Here is a 26,791-nt window from a genome sequence, read left to right as displayed (position 1 = left end):
TGACTGCTCATCCCTTAAGTCTGAGCTATAAGATCTGTCGCTTTTCTTGCTCTGGGGGTCCTGGAATTGAGCTTCAGCTGTGCAGCTCCTGGCTCTAGGCTTGGCGAAGAAAGCCTCCTCTCGTCCAGCACCCTGACTGGCTTTCTGTGCTTTGGGCAAGCAGACCCAGTTTGGGGGTTACACAGCCACCCCTCCAGGCAGTTTTGGTTGCTCTCTAACACCATCATGAATCAATCCTTGGCATGTCATTTGAATACACAAAGAAATCTAGACAGTGAAACGCAAAGTGACTTCACAAGTACCTGCAGGGTTGAAAATTAAGTGCATTCTGCCCTGTGTGGGGCACATTGTACTTCATCAGGATTACACGCCAGTAGACTTGGATGTGGTCTTAGATTCTGAACACTTCCCTGGCAGACAGCCAAGCTGATGGCTGCTATTATTTATCTACCTATGATGAATCTTTCTCCCCACACTCCCCCCAATTTGTGAAAAGGGAGGAAGTACAGCCAGCAGCAGCAGTTACCCTCTCACCCATCCCTCTGGGTGCTCCATTTTTGCTCTTCTTTCCCTTTCCAATTCAGAAAAATGCAAAGCACTTGGAAAAGCCTGTTTTGAGCAATGAACCAAGGCCAGTATTCTAAGAAATACCGGGGGAGGAGGGAGCAGGCCTTCAGACCCGAGGTGAAGAAGCCACTTGGGACACCTGCATCCCGCACTGGAGGGCCTTGGCTTGGTTTCCGACTCTGCTCCCAATTCCAGCTTCCTGATAATATGTATCCTGAGAGGCTGCAGGTGACGGCTCGAGTGCTTGGTCCCTGCCATCAACACAGGAGACCCAGACCGAGTTCCAGCTCACAGCTTTGGTTCAGGCCAGTCCTCGGTGCTGCAAGAATCTGGAAAGTACATGGAAGGTCTTTCTTTCTTTCACTCACTCACTCTCTCTCTGTCTCTGACAGTCTATCAAGTAGATAAAAACAAACATTTTAAAAAACAACAGGTTTTTGGTCAAGTGTCTTGATAAGTGAAAATGGGATTATGATTCACAAACTATCAGAATCCCATTTTCGCCATTCCCCAAGTCCAAAACATTGCACAGACCCAGCCCTCCCCACCCACTGACCTTTTAAACTCTATTTGTCAGGAAGGACCAAAGGGAAAGACAAGAGTTCCCATAGGCAGGAATATAGTAGCCTTAGAAGCATGTCTGGCAGCTCATGGCAAGAGCCTCCGGTGATTGCTGACGCCAAAAATAAGTGTGCCAATTGTTAAATCAACAACGGGAGTCACTGGGTACAGGCTCCCCACGTAGGATCTCTGTCCTTAATGTGTTCTACTATGAAACTTAAAAACAACACTACTAGTCAAACAATACCCTATACTTTGTGCGGTTGTGTGAGTGCAGACTGTTGAAATCCTTGCTTAGTATATTCTAAGTTGATCTTCTGTATATGAAGGTAATTGAAAACGAAACTCGATGAAGGGCGGGATGGGAGAGGGAGTGGAAGAGGGGAGGGCCACGGGAGGGAGGGAGGTTGGGGGGGGGAGCCACAACAATACAAAAATTGCATTTTGTAAATTCACATTTATTAAAAAAAGAAGAAGAAGCAGCATGTCTGGGAAGCAGCCCAGGATCTGCACCCCAAAGTCCCACTCCTGTCCCTGTCACTTTGTAGGTGGTCCCAGGCTTCTCCCGTGGAGACAGCCCAGGACAATCTACCAAGTTTGACAATGCTGTGTAACAAAACCTTGGGAGGATGAATTTCCCAAATTTCACCCCAAAAGTCCTTTGCCCAGAAGAATGGGGCGTGGCAGGTAGAAGTTAACCCCACACTCTCAAAAACCCAAGCCTGAGGGTAGACTGGACACTGAGTTTTCTTCTGATGGGTTGCCCATCCAGCCTGTTCGATGCACTGCCCCATTCAACTTTGCCCCTCCTTGCTTCCTGCAACTCTGTCTCACATCTGAAATTCTTTTCTTAGGGGACAAAAAGGACCACTCTCCAGACACATCTGCTAACATCTTCATACCTGCCAAACTTCTGAAGCTCAGTTTTCTTTCCCCCGTCCTCACACCCCTTTCAAAATGATTCTTCCATGGGGCCACAGTTCCCTGTTCCCTCCGAAATACATCAAAGCAGGCGGGTTTTCCTGGTTTCCCTTGCGCAGAGTCTGTGTAACAAGGCCCACCCCCAAAAAGTGCAGCTGATCAAAGGAAGAGGTGACAAGTAACCCACAGGTTCAGGTTCCCCTGGCCTATGTCTACCAGACAGAGTGCCACAGATACCAATATTTTTCTCATGATCTGTGTATGATGAAAAGAATGGCTCTAAGCTTGAGGTCGATGGACACTTACACATTCTGAGTTAATTTCCTCAAGTGAAAACACAGTCGTTAAAAGAATCAAATGCAGTTAAAGTCTACAACAAATGCCTGTTAAGGAACACTAGTCTCAACTGCCTTGCGAATGGTACTAGTATCCTCTAAGGGGAACCAGAGGGGTGGGTGTTTACCTTGTTAAGGTTTAATGTAACTTAAGAATTTTAAAAGTGCCTCCCCTGGGACTAAATAACACACATATTGAAAAGCACTGCCGCAGGCTCTCTGGGTGCCATGTCCTTTGCAGTTCCTTCAGCTGTGTGCTGTACCCTGCCCTCATGAAGGAGACAGTGTCCTTCTGACTTGTTAAAGATCAAAAGAACCATTAAGCCTCTGTAATCACACCTAGAGGTTATAAGGAAGAGGGGACCCTCAGAATCCGAGGGCTTCCTATTAGGGGCTTCTAGAAAAAATAAATAGCCTATATATATATATATATATATATACACACACACACACACACACACACACACACAATTTATTTTCAAGACTTAGAGATCTTCCTCAGCTGGTTCACTCCCCAAATGGCCACAGATGGGGCGAGGTGGAAGCCAGGAGCCAGGACCTTAGTGTGGGTCTCCCACACGAGTGGCAAGGGCTCAGGCAATTGAGCCATGTCACTGCTTTTCCCCGGGCCATGCCATTAGCAGGGAGCTGGATTGGAAGTGGAGTGACTGGGACATGAACCGGGGCCCATATGGGATGCCAGCATCATAGGCAGAAGCGTCAAAATCTCTGCCACAATGCCAGCTCCAGCAATGTAGTTTTTTTCTTGTTGTTGTTGTTGTTTTATTTTTGTCAGGCAGAGTTAGACAGTGAGTGAGAGAGACAGAGAGAAAGGTCTTCTCTCTGTTGGTTCATCCCCCAAAATGGTTGCCACGGCCGACACGCTGTGCTGATCCGAAGCCAGGAGCCAGGTGCTTCCTCCTGGTCTCCCACGCAGGTGCAGGGACCAAGCACTTGGGCCATTCTCCACTGCCTTCCCAGGCCACAGCAGAGAGCTGGACTGGAAGAGGAGCAACTGGGACTAGAACCCGGGGTGCCAGCACCGCAGGCGGAGGATTAGCCTAGTGAGCTGCGGCACCAGCCAGCAATGTAGTTTTAACAGCACACAATCAGCTTCACGCTTTCTTTTGTTTTGATAAGGAAGTCATATACTATGAATCCTGCAAAACATCTGAGGATTATCTAAGATGGCTTGGACTTATATTGATACTTTCCACTTACCTGAATAAATTTACTGTCCAGTTTCTACAGAACTAGTTTTTTTCCCTATAGTGATATACTTCCCAAGAATAATACTTTTTTATTCCATATACACTGAAAATGACCTGATTCTTAACTTAGTTTTCCTTCAAGATTTTGAGATGGGGAGGTAGAAGCAGCAGCTCAGTCACCTAGAGACAACAGTCACTTTAATCTCAAGATCCACAGGCTGCGGTTTGGTTCCTCTTCATCCGAAGATAACTCCACCCCTTCTCCAGACCAAGCACATTCCAGCTTAGGAGGCTACGGCTACCCTAGACTTATCTATAGCTTGTTATACGTCCTTTACATGACCTCAGCACACATCTACCAGCCGCCATGACGAAACATTGGACCTTACAGGGAGTGGAATACAGCAGTAGCCAGATTCCTGGATATCTCAATCTACTGCCCAGAGAAGCAATGAGTATTCCTCCCCCTTATGACGCTGTACCTCCTCCTTCATTAAAGGACTCACATGATGCTAAAAACAACTCAGGAAGACTCCCCTCCAAGTAGGCCCACTCTGTCTGTAGAGGTTAGATATTTGCTTTCTCAATAACACACTTGCTGGAGCCAGCATTGTGGAGGAAAGAGTAAAACCACTGCTTGTGACACCAGCATCCCATTTGGGCGCTGGTTCAAGATCCAGCCATTCCACTTCCAATCCAGCTCCCTAACAGTGGCTTGGGTAAAGCAGTGGAAGATGACCAAGAGCTTCAGTCCCTACCACCCACATAGGAGACCCATAATTAGCTCCTGGCTTTACGGGCATCTGGACAGTGAATCAGTGGATGGAACATCTCTCTGTCGCTCCCTCTCTGTAACTTTCAAATAAATAAATAAATGAATCTTTAAAAACAACAACAAAAAAACAAAACAGCTACCCGTTGTTCACTATTCTTTGATTTGCCGCCCAATTCTTGAAGCAAAGTCAAGCACCTTGGTACCGGAAGTCCTTGCTGTCCAGGGAGAATTATGCATTGGCTTTTTCTTTCCTTTCTTCCCCTTCTGTAGTCAATGTTAAAAATACTAGAGGTATTCTCCTGGTGTCACAAACAAGTCATCACCTGTGTATTTCAAGTACAGCATCAGACTGAGGATGAGCGCGGAGTTTGGAAAGCTGGAATTACCAAGAAAGGAATCATGTGTCACGAGCCTGTGTGGAAAAATGTCATGAGATGTGTTCATTAATGTTATTCTGTTGAAGGAATGTGTTTGTGTGTATGGTGGTGGTAGCAGGATGATCCGTCTTATTACGGAGAAGACGGAAGCAGTCTACTGAGATCTCTGGCAGGCAGACCGAAGAATTCGATGTAGCAAAACCATCAGATTTCTATCAGGATGCATACATTAAAAGGAAATAAATACTGGTTGAAAACCAACTTCTTGTACTGCCCTAAGTCTTTTGCAAGACAGTTTGCTAACCCCAAAGCCCTCTGTTCAAAATTCTCTTAAGAAAATTCAAAAGAGATACAAAATACTACTTCTTCAGATGGATAATTTAAAAAACAGAAAATGCATGCCCTATGGCTCTTAATTGGTCAGGGGCACACAGACTGACTGCAATCCCCACAGGGTGGCTTTCTGGGACCCTCCATTGTCACCATAGCCACCCTCCCCCTCCACCCACACACACACCCCACCCTGGCCTGGCATGCATGCTAAGATGAATTTGGAATCCCACAGGTTCACTCCAACACCGAGTCTTATTCTGCACAAAGGAGGTGGAATCTTCGGAGACATTATTTGAATGGCAATTTTCATGCTTCCTCTTCCAAGTTATGGCACTTACAACATCAATATTTGAAACAGTTCAAGTATTTTTTAACTTCTCAATGAGTCATTCGCTCCTTTAGCAGAGAGGAGGGAAAATAAAATGTCAATGACTAAAATGTGAACCCCTTCTTGAAAAACAGAGTCAAGTGCCTTTCTCAGGATTCACTGGTAACTGGCTTGGAACTTGGAAATGCAATGCTGCATGTGACACCCGGGATTCGCTGGCTCTGCAGGAACTCAGTGGCTGCTGGGCAAAGTGGCCGGCGCACCGCGCTGATCCGATGGCAGGAGCCAGGTACTTATCCTGGTCTCCCATGGGGTGCAGGGCCCAAGTATTTGGGCCATCCTCCACTGCACTCCCTGGCCACAGCAGAGAGCTGGCCTGGAAGAGGGGCAACCGGGACAGAATCCGGCGCCCCAACCGGGACTAGAACCCGGTGTGCCGGCACCGCAAGGCGGAGGATTAGCCTAGTGAGCCGCGGTGCCGGCCCTCCTAGAGACTCTTCATAGGTGATTCTGACGTGCCAACACAGGAGATCTTGCAGGCATGGTCTGTAGGCTGCATGTTAAAAAGTACTGCATTCCAATGGCCCAGGTTTCAAGTCCTCAGACTGACATCTCCTCTCACCAGTTCAACTTTGCTCATGCAAACACACCAGGATTTTCTGCCCATTCATTGGAAATAATTACTAAACTATACTATATGTGGGTAAAAACTGAATTTCTCAGTGTTGTGGAAAATGATGATTCTATCTTCTCAATGAGCTGATAGAAACACTACAGGATACTGCACAAGGAAGAGTTATGATGTATGCAAAGAATGCTCACAGGGAAGGTGGGCGCTTAGCAACAGCAAGGTCAGCTCTCACTGTAAAAACAAAGTACAGGGGCCTGTCCTATGGCGTAGTGGGTAAAGCTGCCACCTGCAGTGCCAGCATCCCATATGGGTGCCAGTTCAAGTCCCTGCTGCTCCTCTTCTGATCCCACTCTCTGCTATGGATTGGGAAAGCAGTACAAGATGGCCCAAGTGCTTGGGCCCCTGCAGCCACATATTAGACTCTGAAGAAGTTCCAGGCTCCTGCGTTTTAATTGGCACAGCTCCAGCCATTGCAGGCATTTGGTGAGTGAACCAGCAGATGGAAGACACCTCTCTCTCTCTCTGCCTCTCTGTAACTCTGCCTTTCAAATATATAATCTTTGTAAAAGAAGTAGATAACAAAGCATAACACCTCAAAATATGAATTATATGCATAACTTAAAATACTGTCAGCATTCTCCTATGTGTGTGTATTCAATGCTCCAGTCTAGTTACTGGATTTTTTTTTAAATACATAAAAAGGAACAGGAAGTACTGCAGAAGGCTAATTTACTCTGTAAAATCTACCAGGTCCTATCACTGTAGCTCATGGTTCCACATGGAATAAATGGTTCAGTTTTCAGTACATGTGGTTTCCCTGCTTAAATTACCTAGTCATTTTGTTCCTATATTATCAGGCTCAGCTGAGTGCATATCTGCAGGCCTGTCGGCTTTCAGCAGAATGGAGAGTCTATAGAACCACACTTGCCTCATATGAGAAGTCAACTGAGAACAGGGCAAAGCAGCACTCAAATGATTCCCTGGCTTCAAAGAAATAATGGGCCACCGCGATCCCAAGGGCTCTTCACGAAGCATCACACAGAACAACAAGGACCTCACATTAGATAAATGAAACGGCGCGAAGCACTTGCCAAGGTGCGAAGCATGAAACTCAAATGTTGCGCTCCTTAACTGTAACACAGCTTTGATGTGAACAAATACCAATAATTCCAATGTTAGCTACATGAACTATGAACAGTTGAAGGGTCTTGAAAATTCAGTACCACGAGAAGTGGGGAACTGCACAAAGAAGAAAGAGGGGGAAGGGAAGGAGAAAGACCAGGTTGCATCTGAGAGTTGGGGAGAGGTCCCCAGATGCAGAAGACTACCTTTCCCCAGCCTGCAAGTTAGGTCAGCACTAGGCCTGTAGTCCTCCTCTGCATCACAGGCAGCAGAGTGCTGCTGTCCCAACAAAAGGACGAGCAGATCCTTTACTCAAACAGACCTGCTGTCACATGGCAGCCTGCACAAGGATGAGCCCCATTCCCACTCCGGTTTTTCTGCACTACTTTCACCCAGGAAACAATGTCCTTTCCCCCTCTCTATACCTCCTTTCCAAACTTTCACCATCAAGACTCAGCTCCATTCTACCTCTACCATTGGGCAGGCACTAAAGATAGAAATACCAATCCATAGCACGATGATATCTAGGGAGCTTGTCTTTCTATGGTCCGTATTGTCTATGAGTTTGTCCAATAGTATACTGTAGACTGTATACACAATGGCACTTGAAAGATGCAGGTGGTTAACCAGTTTAGCCAAAAGCTAAGTGTTTGAAGGCCTGGGCTATCATCTCACAACTGTCACTGATTATCTCTGGGCATTAGGGGAGTAACTTCATTATGACCCCAATTTGTTATGAGAATAATGTCCCCTAGATGTCCATATGTTGAGAGCTTGGTCTTTAGTGTGGCAGAAGAGATTAAGGTAGCTTCTCTCAGGACTCTTTGGGGTTAGTTTCTCACTCACACCATGATGTGACACAGCCATGAGGTACTTACCACAGCCAAACCAAAGTCAGGCACTATGCCTTTGAACCTCCATACTTGTGAGCTAACTCAACCCTGCCTTGGGCATTGCATGAAATTAATGGAAAGCTGACTAATGCACCCTCCAAATAAACTGCAGGGATTCAAGTCAGGAAGGAAGGTGGGCAAGAATCTACCAACCCACATTTTTCAGAATGAATTAACAAATGCACAGAAATCAAGCTGGGAAGTGTTAGTACACATGATACAAGTCAAACTCCATTAAGTGCTAAATTGGGTGGGCACCAACTATAAATAGACCCAGCAAAATGCAAAGAAGAGAGATCAACAGGAATGCTTTGTGGAAGAGGGATCTTGCGCTGAGATTTCTAGGATAACCATGACTGAAATAATCTAATGGAACAAGATTTCTGAGGGTTGAAGAACTTACCAGTAGCTAAAAAATATTACCGCTATTTACTCCTTTATCTTTTCCATAAGTTCCTTGGGGGTAGGTAGTATTATACTTTGCATTCAAAACATAAAAGAACTGAGACAGAAAGATTAGACAGGAGAGACACAGAAAAAGCATCGTAGCAAGGGCATACACACAGGCAGTTTGGCTCCAGAAACCACACACTTAACCACAGAGTCACTGAAATAGGCCCTGATATATTTATTCAGAAAAATGAATACAGCTCATTGTCTTGAGGTACAACCAGCAGAATTCACTATTAAAAGTTTAAGTAGAAAGAGAGATACTTCTAAATATACCAGCTCAAAACCATCACTCAGGAGGTCAGAGAATCAGGTCTGAATACTACACAGCTGGGTGCCACAGGGGCAGGAAGCAGAGGCGAGCGCACTGTACCTCCTCCTCTGAACATCACACTGCTGCCACCTCCAAGTACTGGATGCCAGAAAGCCCATCACAGCCCTCTCGGAACAGCCATCCAATCCCTGCCACTGCCCTTGCCCAAAGCTCTCCAACCGTGTGAGGCAGCCTTACGCTGCTCCCTTTGCACCCCTCTCATGTCGGATGCCACTGACAGGCAATGTGCTGCCATCCCAGCAGCCAGAGAAGCCAGGGAAGGTCAACTTACAAAACACTGGATCCAGAGAGGACTGGAATCAACATCTGGGGAGCTAACAAAACCTCAATATTCTAAACAAAAGATGTCAGGCAATCACAAAGGTCGCTCTACACTCTGATAACACCCAAGCTGAGAAGTCCTGGGAAATGAATCAGATACACCCAGTAGGGGCAGGTCCATAGGTCCAACCGCACTTTATCTGCAATTTACTCCTTCTCAAAAAGGCCATACCGAGGTCTCTCATAATGGCAAGACTTTTTTTTTTTTTTTTTTTTTTTTTTTTGACAGGCAGAGTGGACAGTGAGAGAGACAGACAGAGAGAAAGGTCTTCCTTTGCCATTGGTTCACCCTCCAATGGCTGCCACGGCCAGCACACTACGGCCGGCGCACCGCACTGATCCGATGGCAGGAGCCAGGTACTTCTCCTGGTCTCCCATGGGGTGCAGGGCCCAAGGACTTGGGCCATCCTCCACTGCACTCCTGGGCCACAGCAGAGAGCTGGCCTGGAAGAGGGGCAACTGGGACAGAATCCGGCGCCCCGACCAGGACTAGAACCCGGTGTGCCGGCGCCGCAAGGCGGAGGATTAGCCTAGTGAGCCACGGCGCTGGCCGACTTTTTTTTTTTTTTTTTAAAGACATATTTATTTGAAAGTCAGAGTTAGAGAGAGAGAGAGAGAGAGAGAGCGAGAGAGAGAGAGAATCTTCCATCCACTGGTTCATTCTCCAAGTGACCACAACAGCCAAAGCTGGCCCAGGCCAAAGTCAGGAACCAGGAACTCCACTGGGTCTCCTCTGTGGGCAGCAGGTACCTGGACCATCATATGCTGTCTCCAAGGAAACTAGATTGAAGCAGAGAAGCTGGGACTCAGAAGCTAGTTTAACGCTCTGTGCTGCAGCATCCAATTCTGCAAACAGCTATTACATAAAAGCTGCTAATGAAGTGGCAGCACTATACACTATGCATTGCTCTTGCTCTTATACTTCTATAAGGATTCTTTTCCAAGAGAGTGGGAATTGTGAATGGTAGTAATTAACATTTTTTTTCTTACTAAGAACAGAAAATTTAAATGCTAAATATTCACTTTTTTAAAAATTTTGCACACAGAAAATTATTTTAAACCATTACATATTTAACAATTATGGCCATATGTTTCTGAGTAACATTCCAAATGTTTCTACTGTAACTACTGTTTACAATATTGTTCTTTTAAATTTTGGGGGATTTATTTTTTCAAAAGGCAGAGCAACAGAGAGACACAGATTGTCCATCTGGTGGTTCACTCCCCAGATGACCACTAAAATCAGGGCCGGGGTGGGCCAGAATGGTGCTGGAAGCCAACAACTCCATCTGGGACTCACATATGGGTGGCAGGAGCCAGACACCTGGGTCATCTTCTGCTGCCTTCCCACGCACATCAGTAGGACCCTCGATCAGAAGCAGAGTAGCTGGTACTCAAAATGACACTCTGATATGACTCTCCTGTATCTCAGAGCCTTGACTTGCTGTCCCACAACATAGGTCCCAGTAATTTAAAGAAAGTCTCTTAGAGAAAGAAAGCCACGTATATTGTGACATAATTCTGAATAAAGTTCAAGAATTTAGAATTAAAATCACCTATTCTATTTTTTTCATATTCATTTAGTTGAAAGGCAGAGAGCCTGATGTTTCACCTGCTAGTTATCTGTCCAAATTCATTCAACAGCCAGGGCCAGGCCAGGCGCTCAGAAATCCAACTGCACCTCCCACATGGGAGACAGGGACTCAAGCAGTCATTACGTGCTGCCTTCCAGTATACACACCAGTGGGAAGCTGGCTGGATTGGAAGCAGAAGAACTGAGACTAAAACCACGCTCTCCAATACACAGTGTGGGTGTTCCGAGCAATGATGCAAGCCACCATACCAAACCCTGCCCCATGACAATCTTTCCATTGGAGTTCCTAAACTATTTGTATTTGATGTAATCATCAATGTAATTCATTTAAAACTACCATCGTACCATCTGTTTTCTATTTCTCCTAGCTTTTTTTTCCCCCAATTTTCCTTTCTTTTAGAAAAATTGAGTATGATTTTGGTGTTTCCAGTTCATCTCCACTATTGATCTTTCAACTGTATCTGAGTTTTTTTGTGTGTGTGTACATAGTTGCTCTAGGATTTACCATACACATTGTTAACTTACCATTGCCATTTTCAAATACTGCTGTAACACTTAATATCCAGCAGAAGAACCCTACAATATACTTCCTTCAATTCCCACCTTGTATCTAAGCCACTGTGGTATGAATTTTCATTTAGTATGTTACAAACTCCACAAGGCACTGTTCTTAGGTTTGCTCTAAGCAGTCAATTGTCTTCTAACGTAACCATTTTAAACTTTAATATTTACCCATATATTTATCACTTTGAGTGCCCACTTCCTTGTATAAATCCAAATTTTTAAGTTTCCTTTTCCTCCAGTTTCTGCAGTTTCTTCTCACTGTCCTCAGGAGTTCCTGGAAAGAAACTGCCTTTGGTTCCTTCACCCATAAGGTGTATGCCTGTCCCTGGATACTTCCAATATTATTTCCAGCATCACTGCTTTTCAGCAATATCATTATGTGTTTTAGTGTGGCTTCTTCTGCGAGGGCTTCAAAGAACCTCTGGAAAGTTGGAGTTTGCAGTTGTATCATCTCTTAACACTCAGCTATTATTTCTTCCAATATTTTTTCCTGCTCCTCCGCTGTTCCCAGGAATCCAAGTGTACATATATCAGATGACTTGATATTGTTCCATGGCTCACTGAGGAGCAGCTTTTTATTTGCAGTATATTATATTTGCAGTATATATATTTGCTATATATTCAGTCAGTAGTCTTTCATAGTGTCTGTTAGTGATATTCACTATTTTCAAGATTTCCGATGAATTGTTCATTTCTAACATTTAGTTTTTCATCATTTTGTAGCTTTTGTTTCTCTTCTCATAATGGTCACATCTTAAAGCATATTTACAGGTTACATCATAGACATTTTAAGGTCATCATCTACGAATTCATTACTTCTGTGATTCTGGATTACATTTTCCTGCTTTTTAGCACATCTGATATTTTAACTTAATATTTATTGTTGGGCAGCATTTTTAATTTACATCATAGTTGAAGGCTTAATGGCTCTACTAAATAAATAGTTCAACAAAAAGTAACAAGATCATGGTCCAACAAGAAAATAGGCAAAGGCTGTAAACAATAATCAAATGAATGACACTCAACTTCATTCATATAAATTTTAAAATCACAAAATCATTAAAACTACAGTAGCCCAAAATTCCTATGAACTGAAGATCTAAAATAATTTGACAAATAATCTATTTGTAGCAAAACTGATGCACACAGCAATTCTTTCTTTAATTTTAGCTTCCACATATGAGAGGCAGCATATGGTAGATATTTGTCTATGTCAGGTTTACTTCAGTCATTGATAACCTCAAGTTCTAGCCATTTTGCTGCAAATGAAAGCATTTCATTTTCTATTTTTTAAGATTTATCTGAAAGACAGAGTTTCCATTGTGCATATTAGCACACATTTTCTTTATCCAACATGTGGCAATTCGGTCAGACACTGCAAATTCTCCTTTATTTGGTGCTGGTGTCTGTTGTGTTCCTTTGGAGTAGATTTTTGTTCTGAGACACAGCTGAGTAAACTGCAGATCAGTCTGAGCCTTTCAATGCTTGCTTCTAAGGTTTGTCACGGATGTTCCGGAGAAGACTATTTGGGGAACTGAGGCTGAACGCCTTACTAAGCTGTGACCCTTCTGAGATCTCTCCTCCATTAACGAAGAGGGCTCTCCATTCAGGTTTGCGTGAACTTTACGTCCAATCCAACAAGTGTTCAACCCACTGCCTACCAGCTGCTTTTTCCTTGCCTTCCTCCAAGCACACATGCAGATGTTAGGTCCTCAGCCAATCCCTTAAGGTGACCCCTGTAAAGATCTCCAAAGTTGTCCCTGTTCATACAATTCCTTTCTCTTAGGTACTGTTTCCCTCAAAAACTGGTTGTCCTGACTGCAAATCCCAATCTCTGTCTGCTTAGCTGAGTAAAACTGCCAGTTACTGCTTGGATTCCCCCTGCCTGCTTTTCAGCCCAGATAGAGTGCATCTCCTTTTGTGCTCACCTCCCATGGATCCTTGCATGTTGTCTCGTTGTTTATGACAAAAAGACTACCCCAGGGCAGTAAGTCTCCTGGTCAGAAGCAAAGGGTTAAGCAGGATGGTTTTGTGAGACACAGTGTCAACTATGGATCAACACCTAAAAGGGGGCACGAGAGAAAGCACATCTGCATAGAAGAAAGACATGCTTCCAAGCCAGGTTAGTTTCATCTTGCCACAAAGATAAGTAGACAAAGCAGACTACAATCTTGCCGAAGAGGAAATATCCAGAAAAGGCTAACTTACTCCAATCACAATTCCCAAATTACTCAGAGCATGAAATTTCTTTAAGACGTATCCTTTTTAACAAGGCACTGACCCTATAAAAATGCAAATAACTCTTGAAAATGATAGCACTTTCTGTTCTCCTCAATTAATGAGACTGCAGCTAGAACTGGTCATCTGTGGATAAGCTGAGCATCACAGCACAATCAGAGGGTCAGGGTACCTGGACTGTGGGCAACAGGAGAAGGAACTGGAAGGAGAGAGTGAATTCTAAAGGAAGAAGGGCAGAATTGCCAACTTCATAGCTTTGCCCAGGGCAGGCCCTGAGGGAAAGGATTTGTCTGCCTGTTATATTTCCCTGGGGTACGATCTGTAATTACCATCACAGCTCATTGATTTTCAATTCTTTCTATTAATACATTTATTGGCCATTCTGACATTATTAAAATCAGTTCAACTCTGCATCTTTAATGGAATATATCTCTTCTCTAAAATATGAGGCTTCCAAGTGCAGACGTTTTTTCTGCTTTCAAAAAAAAAAAAAAAAAAACCACAGAAAGGAAGAAAAGCACAGCCATCTGACATTAGCAGTAACGCAGCTTCTGCACACACATCCCTTTGAAGCCAGGTGGTGACATGCAAAGCCTTCACAACAGATCAGAAGATCTCAAGTAGCGGGTCATCAGAGAACATTAAGTGATAAGCAAATTCATATTTCCAAGATAATTCTACCAATTTACTAGCAAGGCTGGCCCCTGGTTCCACAGTAGGAGGGGAAATAATGAGCTCTTGTTAAAGGGTAATGCAAGTGGCATTTTTAATAACGTCTTTTCTTCACTTCTGATAAAGTCATTAAGGCAACACGGTCCAGCTAAGTCTTTCCACACAGAGGCGCCCTAAATATTTAATGTAGAATTAAACAAAGGTTTACTGAGGGAATAAGTAAGGCTTCTTATTGTCCCCCCCTTCCTCCAAAGGTGACTGAATTTTTATGTAATTGCCTGCCATAAGTAAGCATAACATAGAACACTCCCGGACTCGGCCACGATACTTAAAGCTGTCTCTATTTCTTGATTAAGCTTAACGGCTGGGGTTTTGAAAACAGCACCAGCCTCCAGATCCTCTCGATTCCGTAGCATGGCAAGTGGGTTCTTAAAATAAACAGCATCAGGATGAGTCACTGTGTATCGAGTCCTGCCTATCCATAAGCTCCTGGGCTGAGCTGATGAGGAATGATGAGAAACAGAAGGCATAAGCTCTGCCCCTCGGGAAGTGACGACAGAGCTGGCTTCCCGGGGCCAGCGGGCTCTTCGTGCTCCAGGAGCACACTCGGCGTCTGCCCAGGAATCAGCGTCCCGCCGCAGGGTTTGCAAAAGGCACTGCCAGTTCCTCAGGGGAGGAGACCGGGCAGCCGGCACCCTCTTTTCCCCACCTCCAAACTGAGGGCTCAGGCCCTCTTCCTCAGCAGACAAACAGCCTGGGGTGACTGAGTAGGGAAATGTCTTCTTCCCTGTCCTTCTGGAAGATGCAGCAGCTTGTGCCTCTTTTTCTAATTTGTATTTAGAGAGCTCTTCCTTCCTTTTCTGGACATCTTAGGGAATGTCAGACAGACACAGAATGAGGCAGAACAAGTAAGGCCCCCTCTCCCTCCATAGGCACCACCCAGCTTCAGGAATGATTTCCGAGCCTCTCTTCCTTTCATGTTCTTTTGCAACAAATCCCATTCAGTGGCGCTGTAGCACGGTGAGGTAAGCCGCTGCCTGTGACGCCAGCTTCCTAAAGGAGCATATGGCTGTCCAAGTGGCTCCACTTCTGATCCAACTCCCTGCTGATGTGCCTGGGAAAGCAGCAGAAGATGGCCCAAGTGCTTCGGCCCCTGCACCAACATGGGAGATCCAGATACAGTTACAAGTTTCTGGTTTTGCAGCCTTTTGAAGAGGGACCAGAGGATGGAAAATACCTCCCACCCCCTAATTGTCTAACTCTGCCCTTGAAACAAATTATTTTTTTAAAAAGTCCCCATACACTATATCATTTTACCTGGAAATAGGATCTTTGAGTACATATATATATATATATATATATATTGACAGGCAGAGTGAACAGTGAGAGAGAGAGACAGAGAGAAAGGTCTTCCTTTTGCTGTTGGTTCACCCTCCAATGGCCGCTGCGGCTGGCGCGCTGCGGCTGGCGCGCTGCGGCCGGTGCACCACGCTGATCAGATGGCAGGAGCCAGGTACTTATCCTGGTCTCCCGTGGGGTGCAGGGCCCAAGTACTTGGGCCATCCTCCACTGCACTCCCTGGCCACAGCAGAGAGCTGGCCTGGAAGAGGGGCAACCGGGACAGAATCTGGCGCCCCGACCGGGACTAGAACCCGGTGTGCCGGTGCTGCAAGGCGGAGGATTAGCTTAGTGAGCCGCGGCGCCGGCCTTGAGTACCTATATTTTAAAAAAAAAATTACCAAATACCATTATCACACCAAAAAAGTGGTACCATTTTTATATTAATACAGTATTTCTTTTCTGGTACCACTATTCTGTTTCTCACATCATAAAATCTATTAGAATTTGATTCATTTCTGCAGGTACACTTAAAATACAAATTTGAATAAAAAGTTTCCAGTTCGAATCCACATGTGGAATTACAAATTAACACAGATGCTGAAAATGTCTACTAAATCCCTCTTGAGAACTGTAGCAGCAGTGGACTCAGAGGTGGAAATTTGGCACGGGGGTTAAGCAGCTGCTTGGGACACTCACGTGTCCTATCAGAGTCCTGACTTTTCTACTTCTGCTCCAACTTCCTGCAAGTGTGCACCCTAGGTGGCAGCAGATGATGTTCCAATTACTCGGGTTCCCGACACCCATGTGGGAGATCAGAGTAGAGTTGCCGGTATCTGGCTTCCATGTGGCCCAGCCTCAGCTTTTTGAGTAGTTGAGGAGTAAATCAGCATATGCAGATGGTAGATCTCTCTCTTTCTCTCTCTTTCAAATAAAATGAACTTTTTTAAAATTTACTTATTTGATGGGGCCAGTGTTGTGGTGTAGCTGGTAAAGCAGCTGCCTGTGATGTGGGCATCCTATATGGGCACCAGTTCAAGTCCCGGCTGCTCCACTTCCTATCCAGCTCCCTGCTGATGTTCTTGAGAAAGCAGTGGAAGATCATCCGAGTGCTTGGGCCCCTGCACCCACATGGGAGACCTGGAAGAAGCTCTTGGCTCCTGGCTTCAGCCTGGCCCAGCTCCAACCATTTGAGAAATGAATCAGCAGATGCACGATCATGCTCTCTCTCTCTCTCTCTCTCTCTGTAACTCTGATTTAAAAAAAAAAAAAATCTTAAAAAAATTATTTATTTGAAAGACAGTTATGGGGCGGGGAGCAGAGAGGAAGATCCTCCACCTGCTGGCTGATTCCCCAAATGGCTGCAATGGCTAGAGCCAGGAGTTTCTTCCAGGTCTCCCACATGGGTGCAGAGACGCAAGGGCCTGGGCCATCCTCTGCTGCTTTCCCAGGTCATAGCAGAGAGCTAGATCAGAAGTGGAGCAGCTGGGACTCAAACTGGTGCCCATATGAGAAGCCGGCGCCACAGGTGGCAGCTCACTTGCTACACCATAGTGCCAGCCTCTTAAAAAAAAAAAAAAACCTGACAACCACAGTGCCTCAGTCTGCCATTTTTCTTCATAAAAAGAACATTTCTTCAGTATCCACCAGGTAGGTGCAGACATCCTGTGAGGCTGGGTGTTTAACTCCACTTCCTCATGGAGGAGAAGTACAATAACAGAAACCAGGCATGACCCACCCAGGTGGAGCTGGCTAAACACATCTAAACCTAGGTCTGTCTTACAGCAGTGTCCAAACACTTTTACTTCTCTGCAAGGAAGCTTCCTTGTGGTCTGAAGTTCATAACTGGAAATGCTTAGTGCCACTGCTTGTCCTCTCCCGGGGTCACAGATGTCACACTAACCCTGGGAAGGAAGGCCTTCCCAGCAACATCCCCACTGTCCTGTGAGGACCGAGAGGCCTGGGGACTTGGAGTAACTGTCCAGTGTCACTCAAACCGGTAAGCCGCAGGGCCAGCAACAAAATGACATTTCATGTCTTTGAGGCACTACCCTTTCTCTCCCCAGCACCTTATCTCCGGGGTCATAGTTCCAGTACTCCTCTTGCTGCTTCAGTTCTTTGCTTAATAACGGGTGAGGACATCCAAAGGCAGGCAGCATTCGGGAAGTTCTCCGAACAGCAGGGCTCGAGCACCGAAGGTCACTGACAAAGTCATTCAAACACTCCTTGCTGAGCCCCCACAGCATATCACAAGAGCACATGCCCTTCCAACAGACCGCTTAGCAGCGTGTGCTGCACCTGCGACAAGCCTAAAGAAAACGGAAGTCGCGGATCAGGAGCCTACAGTACAGTACGAATCTACTCAGAAAGCACGTAACTAGGCAGGCAAGATGATGTCCAAATGCCGCCCTATCTAGCTGGGGCATACGGCTCCAAGATGAAGCCCTCAGCTACCGATGAGAATGGGAGCATCCAATTTTTATGCTTTTGATTTTCCTTTCCACAACAATGCTACCAGGCAAATGGAGCAGATTTATAACAAGCTCCAGGCTGGTTTTTTATTTTTCACCGTGCTAGCTAGAATGCCAAGACAAGCTGAATGAATCGTGCCTTACTGAGCACTCGTCACTGTGCCAGGAGCTACAAAGCATACAAGGAAGAAACAGAAGTAGTCCTTGCCCTGTAGGAGCTTACAATCGGACTGAAGAGACACGACCAAATATACAACCATCAAACTCTTCAGAGCAGGTGACAAGGCAGCCGGAACTTTGCACAGCAGAGACCTGGCCTGCCCCACGGCCTTTCTTTACGGTCTGAGATGTGCCCGCTGGATCCTGAGTTTCACGGAGGATCAGGAGATACGCAGAGACCAGCTGACAGCAGACGACTTGCAGGGACTTACTCACAAGTGACAAGCAGCAGAGAACCACCGACGTTGTCATGGCGTGCTGAAACAGAGGGTCCCGGGACAGCAGCATGTATTTTAAATGCTGCCTGCAGCCCGAGAGAAACAGCAAGTTTTCTTCTCCAAAAGACTTGAGGTTAATGTCTCTGTCTGCATGAACAGTCTCAAGAGCGCTTCTCTCGTAGTGATTATAGATTCCAAGCAATGTACCAACATCAGACTTTCTCATTCATGGCTGTGACACAGCCGAGTTTCTTTCCCTGTCTCATGTTCTGAAATGCCCATAATCACATGCGATTATATCTTTATATTTCACCAATATGTTCACATTGTCTCAAGAAAAATCAAATTTCCAATACCCTTTAAAATTCTTAATAGTAATTGGGGAATCATGAAATCTTCAAACCCGCAGCCCTCCTTATCTAAAACCAGTATGAGATTCTGAAATTACATAACACAGTCTACCACCTACCCCTCACCTCCAGTGAGCAATCCAGTGGTAAACATGAAAATCACTACAATGCTAGATTTTATTTATTTAATGAGTAAGGTATTAAACATTATTACAGTCTATAGCGTTAATTCATAATACATTCATTAAAAACTGCATATTGCTTCTCTTAAAGCTTTGCCATAAAGGAGAATGAATTATATCTGTCATTATATTTAAAAAGTATAAAACTAAGGAAAAAAATTAAGTTTCTATTTCTCTTCAACATGCACAATCTAGATTAGGGATAAAATACCAATATCAGCTCCGCCCACAAGGAAGAAAAATGATTTTAATGAATAGGCATGAAGTAATAGCTGTGAATCTATGATTTTTTTTTCTGCCCCTATTTAAGGACAAAATAATATTGTCTACAATTAACATGACATGGGATTCTTATTCACGCTTACAAAACCTCTGGGAATATTGGGTTTTGTATACCTAAATCCTCTGGGAATATTAGGTTTTGTACACCTAAATCTTTCATGCAACTTCCCTTGAAACTAAAAATTGATACTGCAGGGAAAAGAACTCTGGATAGTCTTAAAGATCCCCAAAACTATCCTGACTTTGACCACTGGTCCAGGTCACAGTTTCAGAATGATTTTCAGTAGATATTGCCTCTTGCCACAGTGCATGGTTTAATTAATTTTACCACTACTCAAGTTGAGGAAAGTTATTATGATATAAAAGCAACACTGTGAAATATAGACTGCATGTTTCACTATTTTTTTTTCTATCAGCAATGCAAAACAGCTCTCCTCCCTGAATGAGTTATTATAATCTGTATGGGCTGTGTAGGAACTGATTTCATTAAACTGGTGATAATGCATCTAGATTATGAAATGAATCAAGAAAACAAAACCCCAGCAGTAGCAGCAGCAGCAACAAGACCCCACTGTGGGTAGGTTAATCAATAAAGGTTAAAACTCTCTAGGTGGTTTGGAGCCTACAAATTGCAGAGAGTTTACCTGGATGAGTCTAGCCAACAAAGCCAGGTAAACACACACTTTTCTCTGAAGGAAGGGCTGTCTATAAATAACCTTAGCATTGGCCACATGGTCTTCTTTCACGACGCTCTATAGCCTCAGAGCTGTGCTGACTCTACGAGAGGGCCGTTACAGCGTGCACTGAACTGTGGACAGTGTTATCAGTGGACAGACTCCACAGAGCTCACTTCAGAGCTACAGAAGTCAAGGGGGAATGCAAGGGTGACAGGACATCCTCCACCATGATAGGAATCTGTTCTAAATGCAAGCTGACACTGAACGGGAAATATTAGACCAAGATACCGCACACCCTAGTGTAACACTAAGGAACATGGAAGATGCTAAAAAAAAGACCCTGCAAATGGTACACAGCTCCTTCACCTCAGATGTCCTCATTAACGATTCCTTGGCACACTGGTATCCTAACCCTCTGAATGGGACCCACAATGATTCTCAGAGTATAACTGTGGGATTGTTTAATCTCATTTAATATTTCCTATAAGTGCCTGTTCAAGTAAAAAACATGACTGTTGGGGCCAGTGTTGTAGCAAAGTGAGTTAAGTTGCTGCATGCAATGCTGGCATTCCAAATGGGCACAAAATCAAGTCTCAGGAAGATTCACTTCCGATCCAGCTCCCTGCTAATACATCTGTGAAACTAGCAGAAAATGGCCCCAGCGCTTGGGCCCCTGCACCCATGTGGGAGACCTGCAAGAAGCTCCTGGTTCCTGGATATAGCCAGGCCCAGACCATCCAGCCACTGTGGCCATCTGGGCAGTGAACTAGCAGGTAGAAGATCTCTCTCTCCGTCTTTTCCCCTAATTCTGGCCTTCAAATAAATCTTATAAAATAAAACAAAACAAAAAGGACTTTAAATTTGATGCTTTTTATTAAATAAGAAATATAAGGCAAAATTATGTATTTATTCAATTGTCAATTGATGAGCTTTTGTCAGTCACCTGTGCTGCTTCAGTGGTGGTGATGTAATACTGGATATAGCCACGGCATGCTTGCCCACAGGACAGTGGCTTCCCACACGGATGCCAGCTGCAATGCCAGCTGCTTCGCTTCTGAACCAGACCCCTGCTAAGGCGCCTGGGAAAGCGGTGGGAAACAATGCAAATACTTGGGCCCCTGCCACCCGCACTGCAGCCATCTGGGGAGTAAACCAGTGGCTGGAAGACCTGTCTCTTCCTCTCTCCACTTTTGCCTTTCAAATAAAATCAATGTGTAAGTAAATTTAAAAAACAACCATTGGAAAGCAGGCATTTAGCCTAGTGGTTAAGATGTCTGCATCCCACATCGGAAACCTGGGTTTGATTCCCAGCTCCGGCTCCTGACTCCAGCTTCCCCGTGGGAGGTGGCAAAGATGGTTCAAATAACTGAGTTCCTGCCACCTACACAGAGACCTGGATTTAGTTCCCATATCCTGGCTATGAGCCATTGTGAATATTTAGGAAGTGAACCAGCAGATGACACCCCTCCATATTCCTCTTTCTCTTTGAAATTAAAAAAATTTAAAAACATAAAATGGCCAGCTACTGCAACCAATATGTTTATCCATATGCCTTTTTTTTTTTTTTTTTTTTTTGACAGGCAGAGTTAGAGAGAGAGAGACAGAAAGGTCTTCCCTCCACTGGTTCACCATCCAAATGGCCACTGCAGCCGGCGCACTGTGCCCATCCAAAATCAGGAGCCAGGTGCTTCCTCCTGGTCTCCCATGCGGGTGCAGGGCCCAAGGACCTGGGCCATCCTACACTGCCTTCCCGGGCCACAGCAGAGAGCTGGCCTGGAAGAGGAGCAACCAGGACAGAATCCAGCGCCCCAACTGGGACTAGAACCCGGGGTGCCAGCGCCGCAGGCGGAGGATTAGCCAAGTGAGCCACGGTGCCAGCCTCCATATGCTTTTAACTAGTGAAATTATAAATGTTAACAATTATAAAATCTTCTATGTCCTTTAAGAATGATCTGTTGTTAGTCTTTATATTTTAAATACCCATAAATTAATCCATTAATTTGGCTATATATCAGTAAATACATTTCCTTGGTTTTCAGACACTTTTCAAACCCACTGACCTTAATTTCATCAACGAGGACATCCCCTAGTTCTCATGGAGTTTAAAAAAAAAAAAAAAGGCAGGGGATTAAGTACAAAATCAAAGGAAAATTTGTGCAAAAACCAGTAACATTCCCTTACCCATACTCTCATTTCCTAACCTAGAAAAACCAAGTGATTTTGACATTGAGGTTATATTCCAATCTTATGTTTTAATACTTCCTCTTTGCTTTGGATTTTTATTAGCTTTTCAGAAACATTCACTGATTTAAATGTAGCCATATGGCTCTTATGAGTTCACTATGCCTTCCTAATCTGAGGATACGATCCCTTCCAAGGGAGTAATATTTGAGGCTGTAGATGGGTGAGAATCAGCCACAATCTCAGGTGATTTCTTACTTGAGAGAGCACAGCTTAGGCAAGGAACCGAGCAGTGTTCTGCAAACCTCAGGATGCTAGCGTGAAAAGAAGGAGGCGGGGCGTCACCATCGCCAGGGACCTCTGCTTACCGCTTGTTCAGATTCCAGAAGCTCTGTTTTGACTCTGACTGCCGGCATCCCATCAAGCATTAGCATTCTGTTCTCAAAGGTGTTGATATGCTGAGAATAAAAAAAGAGAGATTCGCTTTTAAGCATTCCGAAGGGGACAGCTGGTAGAACCTTCTTCACTGTGGTACACTTAGTGCTGCTAACCTAATTTTTTTTAACAAAGAAGTATAATGAAGTGAGAGGATCAGCATAACCAATTATCCCCCTACTCTGAACTTTCATTTGAAATAATGACCAGGAAGTTGAATTAATCAGTCTGATTCTCTGACCTCTGGGTTGGAGGTCAGACTGTAATAAACTGCAGTATGGAAACCTTACATTAATTTATATGGGGCTGGAACAATTCATCAGACTTTCACAATAGTGGAAGGAAATAAAAGGCAAGTTTCTCTCTTCCTTCTAGAGGTTGTATTGTGTACAGATGTTCATAAAGGAGGAAATCAGATAAAAATAATTTATGTACTCTCAAAGCCTAAGTAATTTAGAGGTCAGATAATATAATTTCTAGACACATTCAATTTTTCTATCATGGGAATTCTGATCAAACAAAAATTCCTATACATCAACCAATTCCAAGCATCTACTTTAAAAACAGCCAACCTAAGTCTTAGATTAAATGAAGGAACTGAAGTCATTATTAAGCAACAAATCATTTGTTTCCTGTTCTGTTGTATGTTTGGCTCAATTTACCATATTTTGAATGGAAAATCGCATGTTGTGGTTCAATAAAATTTGAAACAATGGTTATAAAAGATTAAACCAGGGTTAATTTCTACTAATTTGCACTGCTTCGGGGATTTTCTTGTCAGTAACCTACGACGGCAATCAGAACATCACACATCAGGGACTGCTTAAGGCCCAAGTCTGGCTCATATTTTGTAACACGTCTAGGCTATCACCTGTACTTTCATATACTTACTAAACTAAGAAATCGATATGACTAATTCAGAATGGTAATTTTTGCTCCATTATGGAATGTAACCACATGACACTACAGGAGTCTTAAGAGAACAAAAAAATCAACTTCTGGATGTCCTGCCCACATTGTAACAAAAGTTAAAATAATTTCTAAACTTTCAAGGTTTGTGCTTTTCCTACAGTTTTTTTTTACCAGTTAAATAAAAACAACTCATGTTTCAACCAACTGCAAATATTTTTGTTATCCAAAAATACCAAGAGCGCAGTATAGTGAAGCTCTAATTATTTCTTCTGTGTTTTGACTTTGCTGAGAGAAATACTCTAAGAAATATAATTTACAGGGCCTCCTATCACAAATATTTGCTTTGAAAAAAATTAACAAGAAAAAAAGACAGATTTACTCTAGAGTTGACAAATCAGCATTTTCAAAGTCCATACCATCTCATCTATCAGGTAACTAAAGGAAGAAAACAAATTACTGTCCTATTCTTTCCTTGGTAATTTCCAAATTCCCAAAATACACGGAAAATTTTGTCTTGCTACTGACTTCCCCCTATTTGCTAAGGATTTTGCATCCTATCCCTTAGCTCAGAACAGAAAGGACTGTGGTGCTCCTGGCAAGCCCAGTCAATTGGTTCCAAATCTGCAATCGTTTCATGGAGGCCAGTGAGTTGCTGACACATGGGGTATGGATCTGAAATCCTAATGTGTTGCTTGCTTTGGTGGCTGGAAGCAGCCAACTTGGCTCACTACCACCCAGTCTCAGGAAAGCCCTTCCTGCAGCTGGGCAGCCCTCCATGTCCCAGCCTCTCACAGCAGCTCTTATGAATCCACCTTCACAAAGCGTCCTGTACTTGAGCTGCTGGGTTGGCAGACAATGAAGGATGAGTTACTTCCTACCCTGGAGGAGGTCTTGCCAGATGTAAAGGAAGAAGATGCCATATAAGGGAGACCTGGGCAAGGAAGGAAAAACAAGAGAGGTCCTGCAAAGGCAGCCTTGATGAACTGTTAGAATCTGATCAGAGGCTAATGTCCCTTTGAGTGCTTTGTGCCAATTTACAGCTGATATACTCTATAACCATTTTCTTCACTGACTGTGATAAACATTAGTTTAAAAAAATGCAAGCTAACCAGGGTCTTTGAAGTTAAAAACTGATAAATCACACCTGGCTGGGTCCACATTCCATGTAGCATATTTAAATATCTTTATATTTTCATGATGTTCTTAAAAATGTTTTGGTGTTGTTCTTGAGTAATTTTACAGGTGTAAAAGAAAAACGACCATGTTAGTCTGCATGGAAAAGCACAAAAAGGAAACATATTCTTGGTTTTTTTTGCAAGTAATCACCTTTTCCTTAGAAATATTTCTTTTGATGATTTTCAGACTTATTCAGAGCCACAACCATAAAAAGCCTCCAAAATAACAGTAACAGGGAGTCAAGCATTAACTATTAAATTCTTTCCACTAGCGAGATTCAATCTCTATTATGCCTAAAAGTTATGTTGTAAATATATCAGAGACATAATTATCTGTGCTTTCATGATTCTAAACGTGTTTGGCATAAATTTGGGCTAACATCACAGCAAGTTCTAAACGATCCAGGAAGGCACATTTCTTTTATTAAGATTTTTATTTATTTATTTGAGAGGTAGAATTACAGAGAGAGGGAGAGAAACAGAGAAAGGTCTTCCATTTGCTGGTTGACTACCCAAATGACTACAACACCCGGAGCTGGGCCGATCTGAAGCCAGGAGCCAGGTGCTTCTTCCTGGTCTCCCATGTGAGTGCAGGGGCCCAAGGACTCGGGCCTTCTACAGCTTTCCCAGGCCATAGCAGAGAGCTGGATCAAAAGAGGAGCAGCCAGGACTAGAATTGGGGCCCATATGGTATGCTGGCACCATAGGTGGAGGCTTAGCCCACTATGCCACAGCGCCAGTCCCAGGTGCATGGTTCTTACACAGTGCATTTACACTTACAGCACTGAAGATATAATCCCTGCAACAAAATAGATTTATCTCATTCAGCTAAGATCAGATACATACACTCTCAGGTGACTGTAGACTTTAAATTCATAATAGGTCCTAATAATTTGGAACTGCTGTCAAATTATCTTGCTATGATTTAATCAAAACACATTTACTGTGGATTCAAGAGCTGAGTGATTCCCAAGAGAAAAAAAAAATAGACATCAAGTTTAGTGTCATGGTATATTTAAATACTTTTTGTAACAAATATCGTGATACATCAGAATTTATGAATGCATGGTATATTTATAAATGTGTATACATGTTGTTTGTATCATAGGAGTGAATTTTATCAATTAATGCAAAAATTTACCAAAGGATTTGTTGACTAGCTATTGATTCATCTGCACTAAATGAGAATGGTCCTCTGGATTTTCCTGTTTGCCAAATAAGATTTGACAACAGAACTGTCCAGTTGATAGTAGCCCTCCTCACCAAAGGGTACATAAGCACAGTGGTCACTCATCCCAAAATCTCAAAATATTCTGAATGGAACATGCAGCATGGAGAAGGGATACTCTTCATGACGGTATCTCACAAAAAGCATTCCATGGGGGAAACTTCCAGGTTAGCTTTTAGATCTGCTCTTCTACTCCCATAGTAAAGGTCTTTTTCCTCTTCCTTCTCCCAATTGTGAGCCAGTTCGCACAAGTGGATAAGGAGCTTGTCAGAATGTTAAATATTCTACAGTCGAACTTGTAAACAAGGTTTCCTTTCATAAGCCAAAAATTTAGGGTGGCATGTGTTCTGCTTCTATAGGTACAAAGCACAAAAATCTATATCCATCTTCAATATTCATGAGTAGCCACAGGTGATGAGAAATATAAACACATCATCTCTGACCCATTCACCTGTTAAGTTACAGTGACATAGGGGACGTATGAGTAAAAATTTAAGATCCACTCCACCAAGTTGGCTGAGGCACTTTCCTTAGGGTTTATAATGCAAACAAACTAGCTAGAAGCATCAGCCTGTGGGTACCTTATTCTCAAAAAAAAAAAAAAAAAACAGAAACAGATTATAGGGAAGTCAGGCATTCACATAAAAAAATAATTCTTAGAAAAGTCAATCTCCCCTTTTTCTTGACTGGTCTCTTCCATAACAATAACAAAAAAATAACAATTTTTTTTCAAGTCCTGCCAACCACAGATGTGCCAGTTTAACTGACAGGTTAAGAACTCCAAATCCTGTGCTAAAATGCTTGTAACAAGAGAAGCAATGGATTCGTCTCTTTCTGAATAAGTCTTAAAATCTAAGAGTGGAATTATGCTTAGTTCACAATTTGGGTTATCGATT

At 43.6% G+C, this 26,791-nt stretch overlaps 1 protein-coding gene across 27 annotated transcripts in view; it reads right to left on the bottom strand.

Annotated features, from left to right (window-relative positions):
• Window positions 1-26,791, bottom strand: part of KLF12 (KLF transcription factor 12) — a 509,531-nt gene that overhangs the window by 270,355 nt on the left and 212,385 nt on the right. For all 27 annotated transcript variants that reach the window (XR_016212834.1, XR_016212835.1, XR_016212833.1 and 24 more), the window contains one exon: window positions 22,514-22,603. Coding sequence is in view for 23 of the 27 variants with exons in the window: in XM_070048719.2 (XP_069904820.1) it covers window positions 22,514-22,603 (90 nt within the window). In the remaining 4 variants the exon portion in view is untranslated. The remainder of the gene's footprint in view (window positions 1-22,513; window positions 22,604-26,791) is intronic.

The sequence above is a fragment of the Oryctolagus cuniculus genome, chromosome 9 (genome assembly GCF_051225735.1).
Source record: "Oryctolagus cuniculus isolate XC-2025 breed Fujian yellow rabbit chromosome 9, ASM5122573v1, whole genome shotgun sequence".
NCBI lineage: Eukaryota > Metazoa > Chordata > Mammalia > Lagomorpha > Leporidae > Oryctolagus > Oryctolagus cuniculus.
The sequence above is the reverse complement of the archived record's forward strand: the minus strand, read 5'-3'. Positions and strand labels throughout refer to the sequence as shown.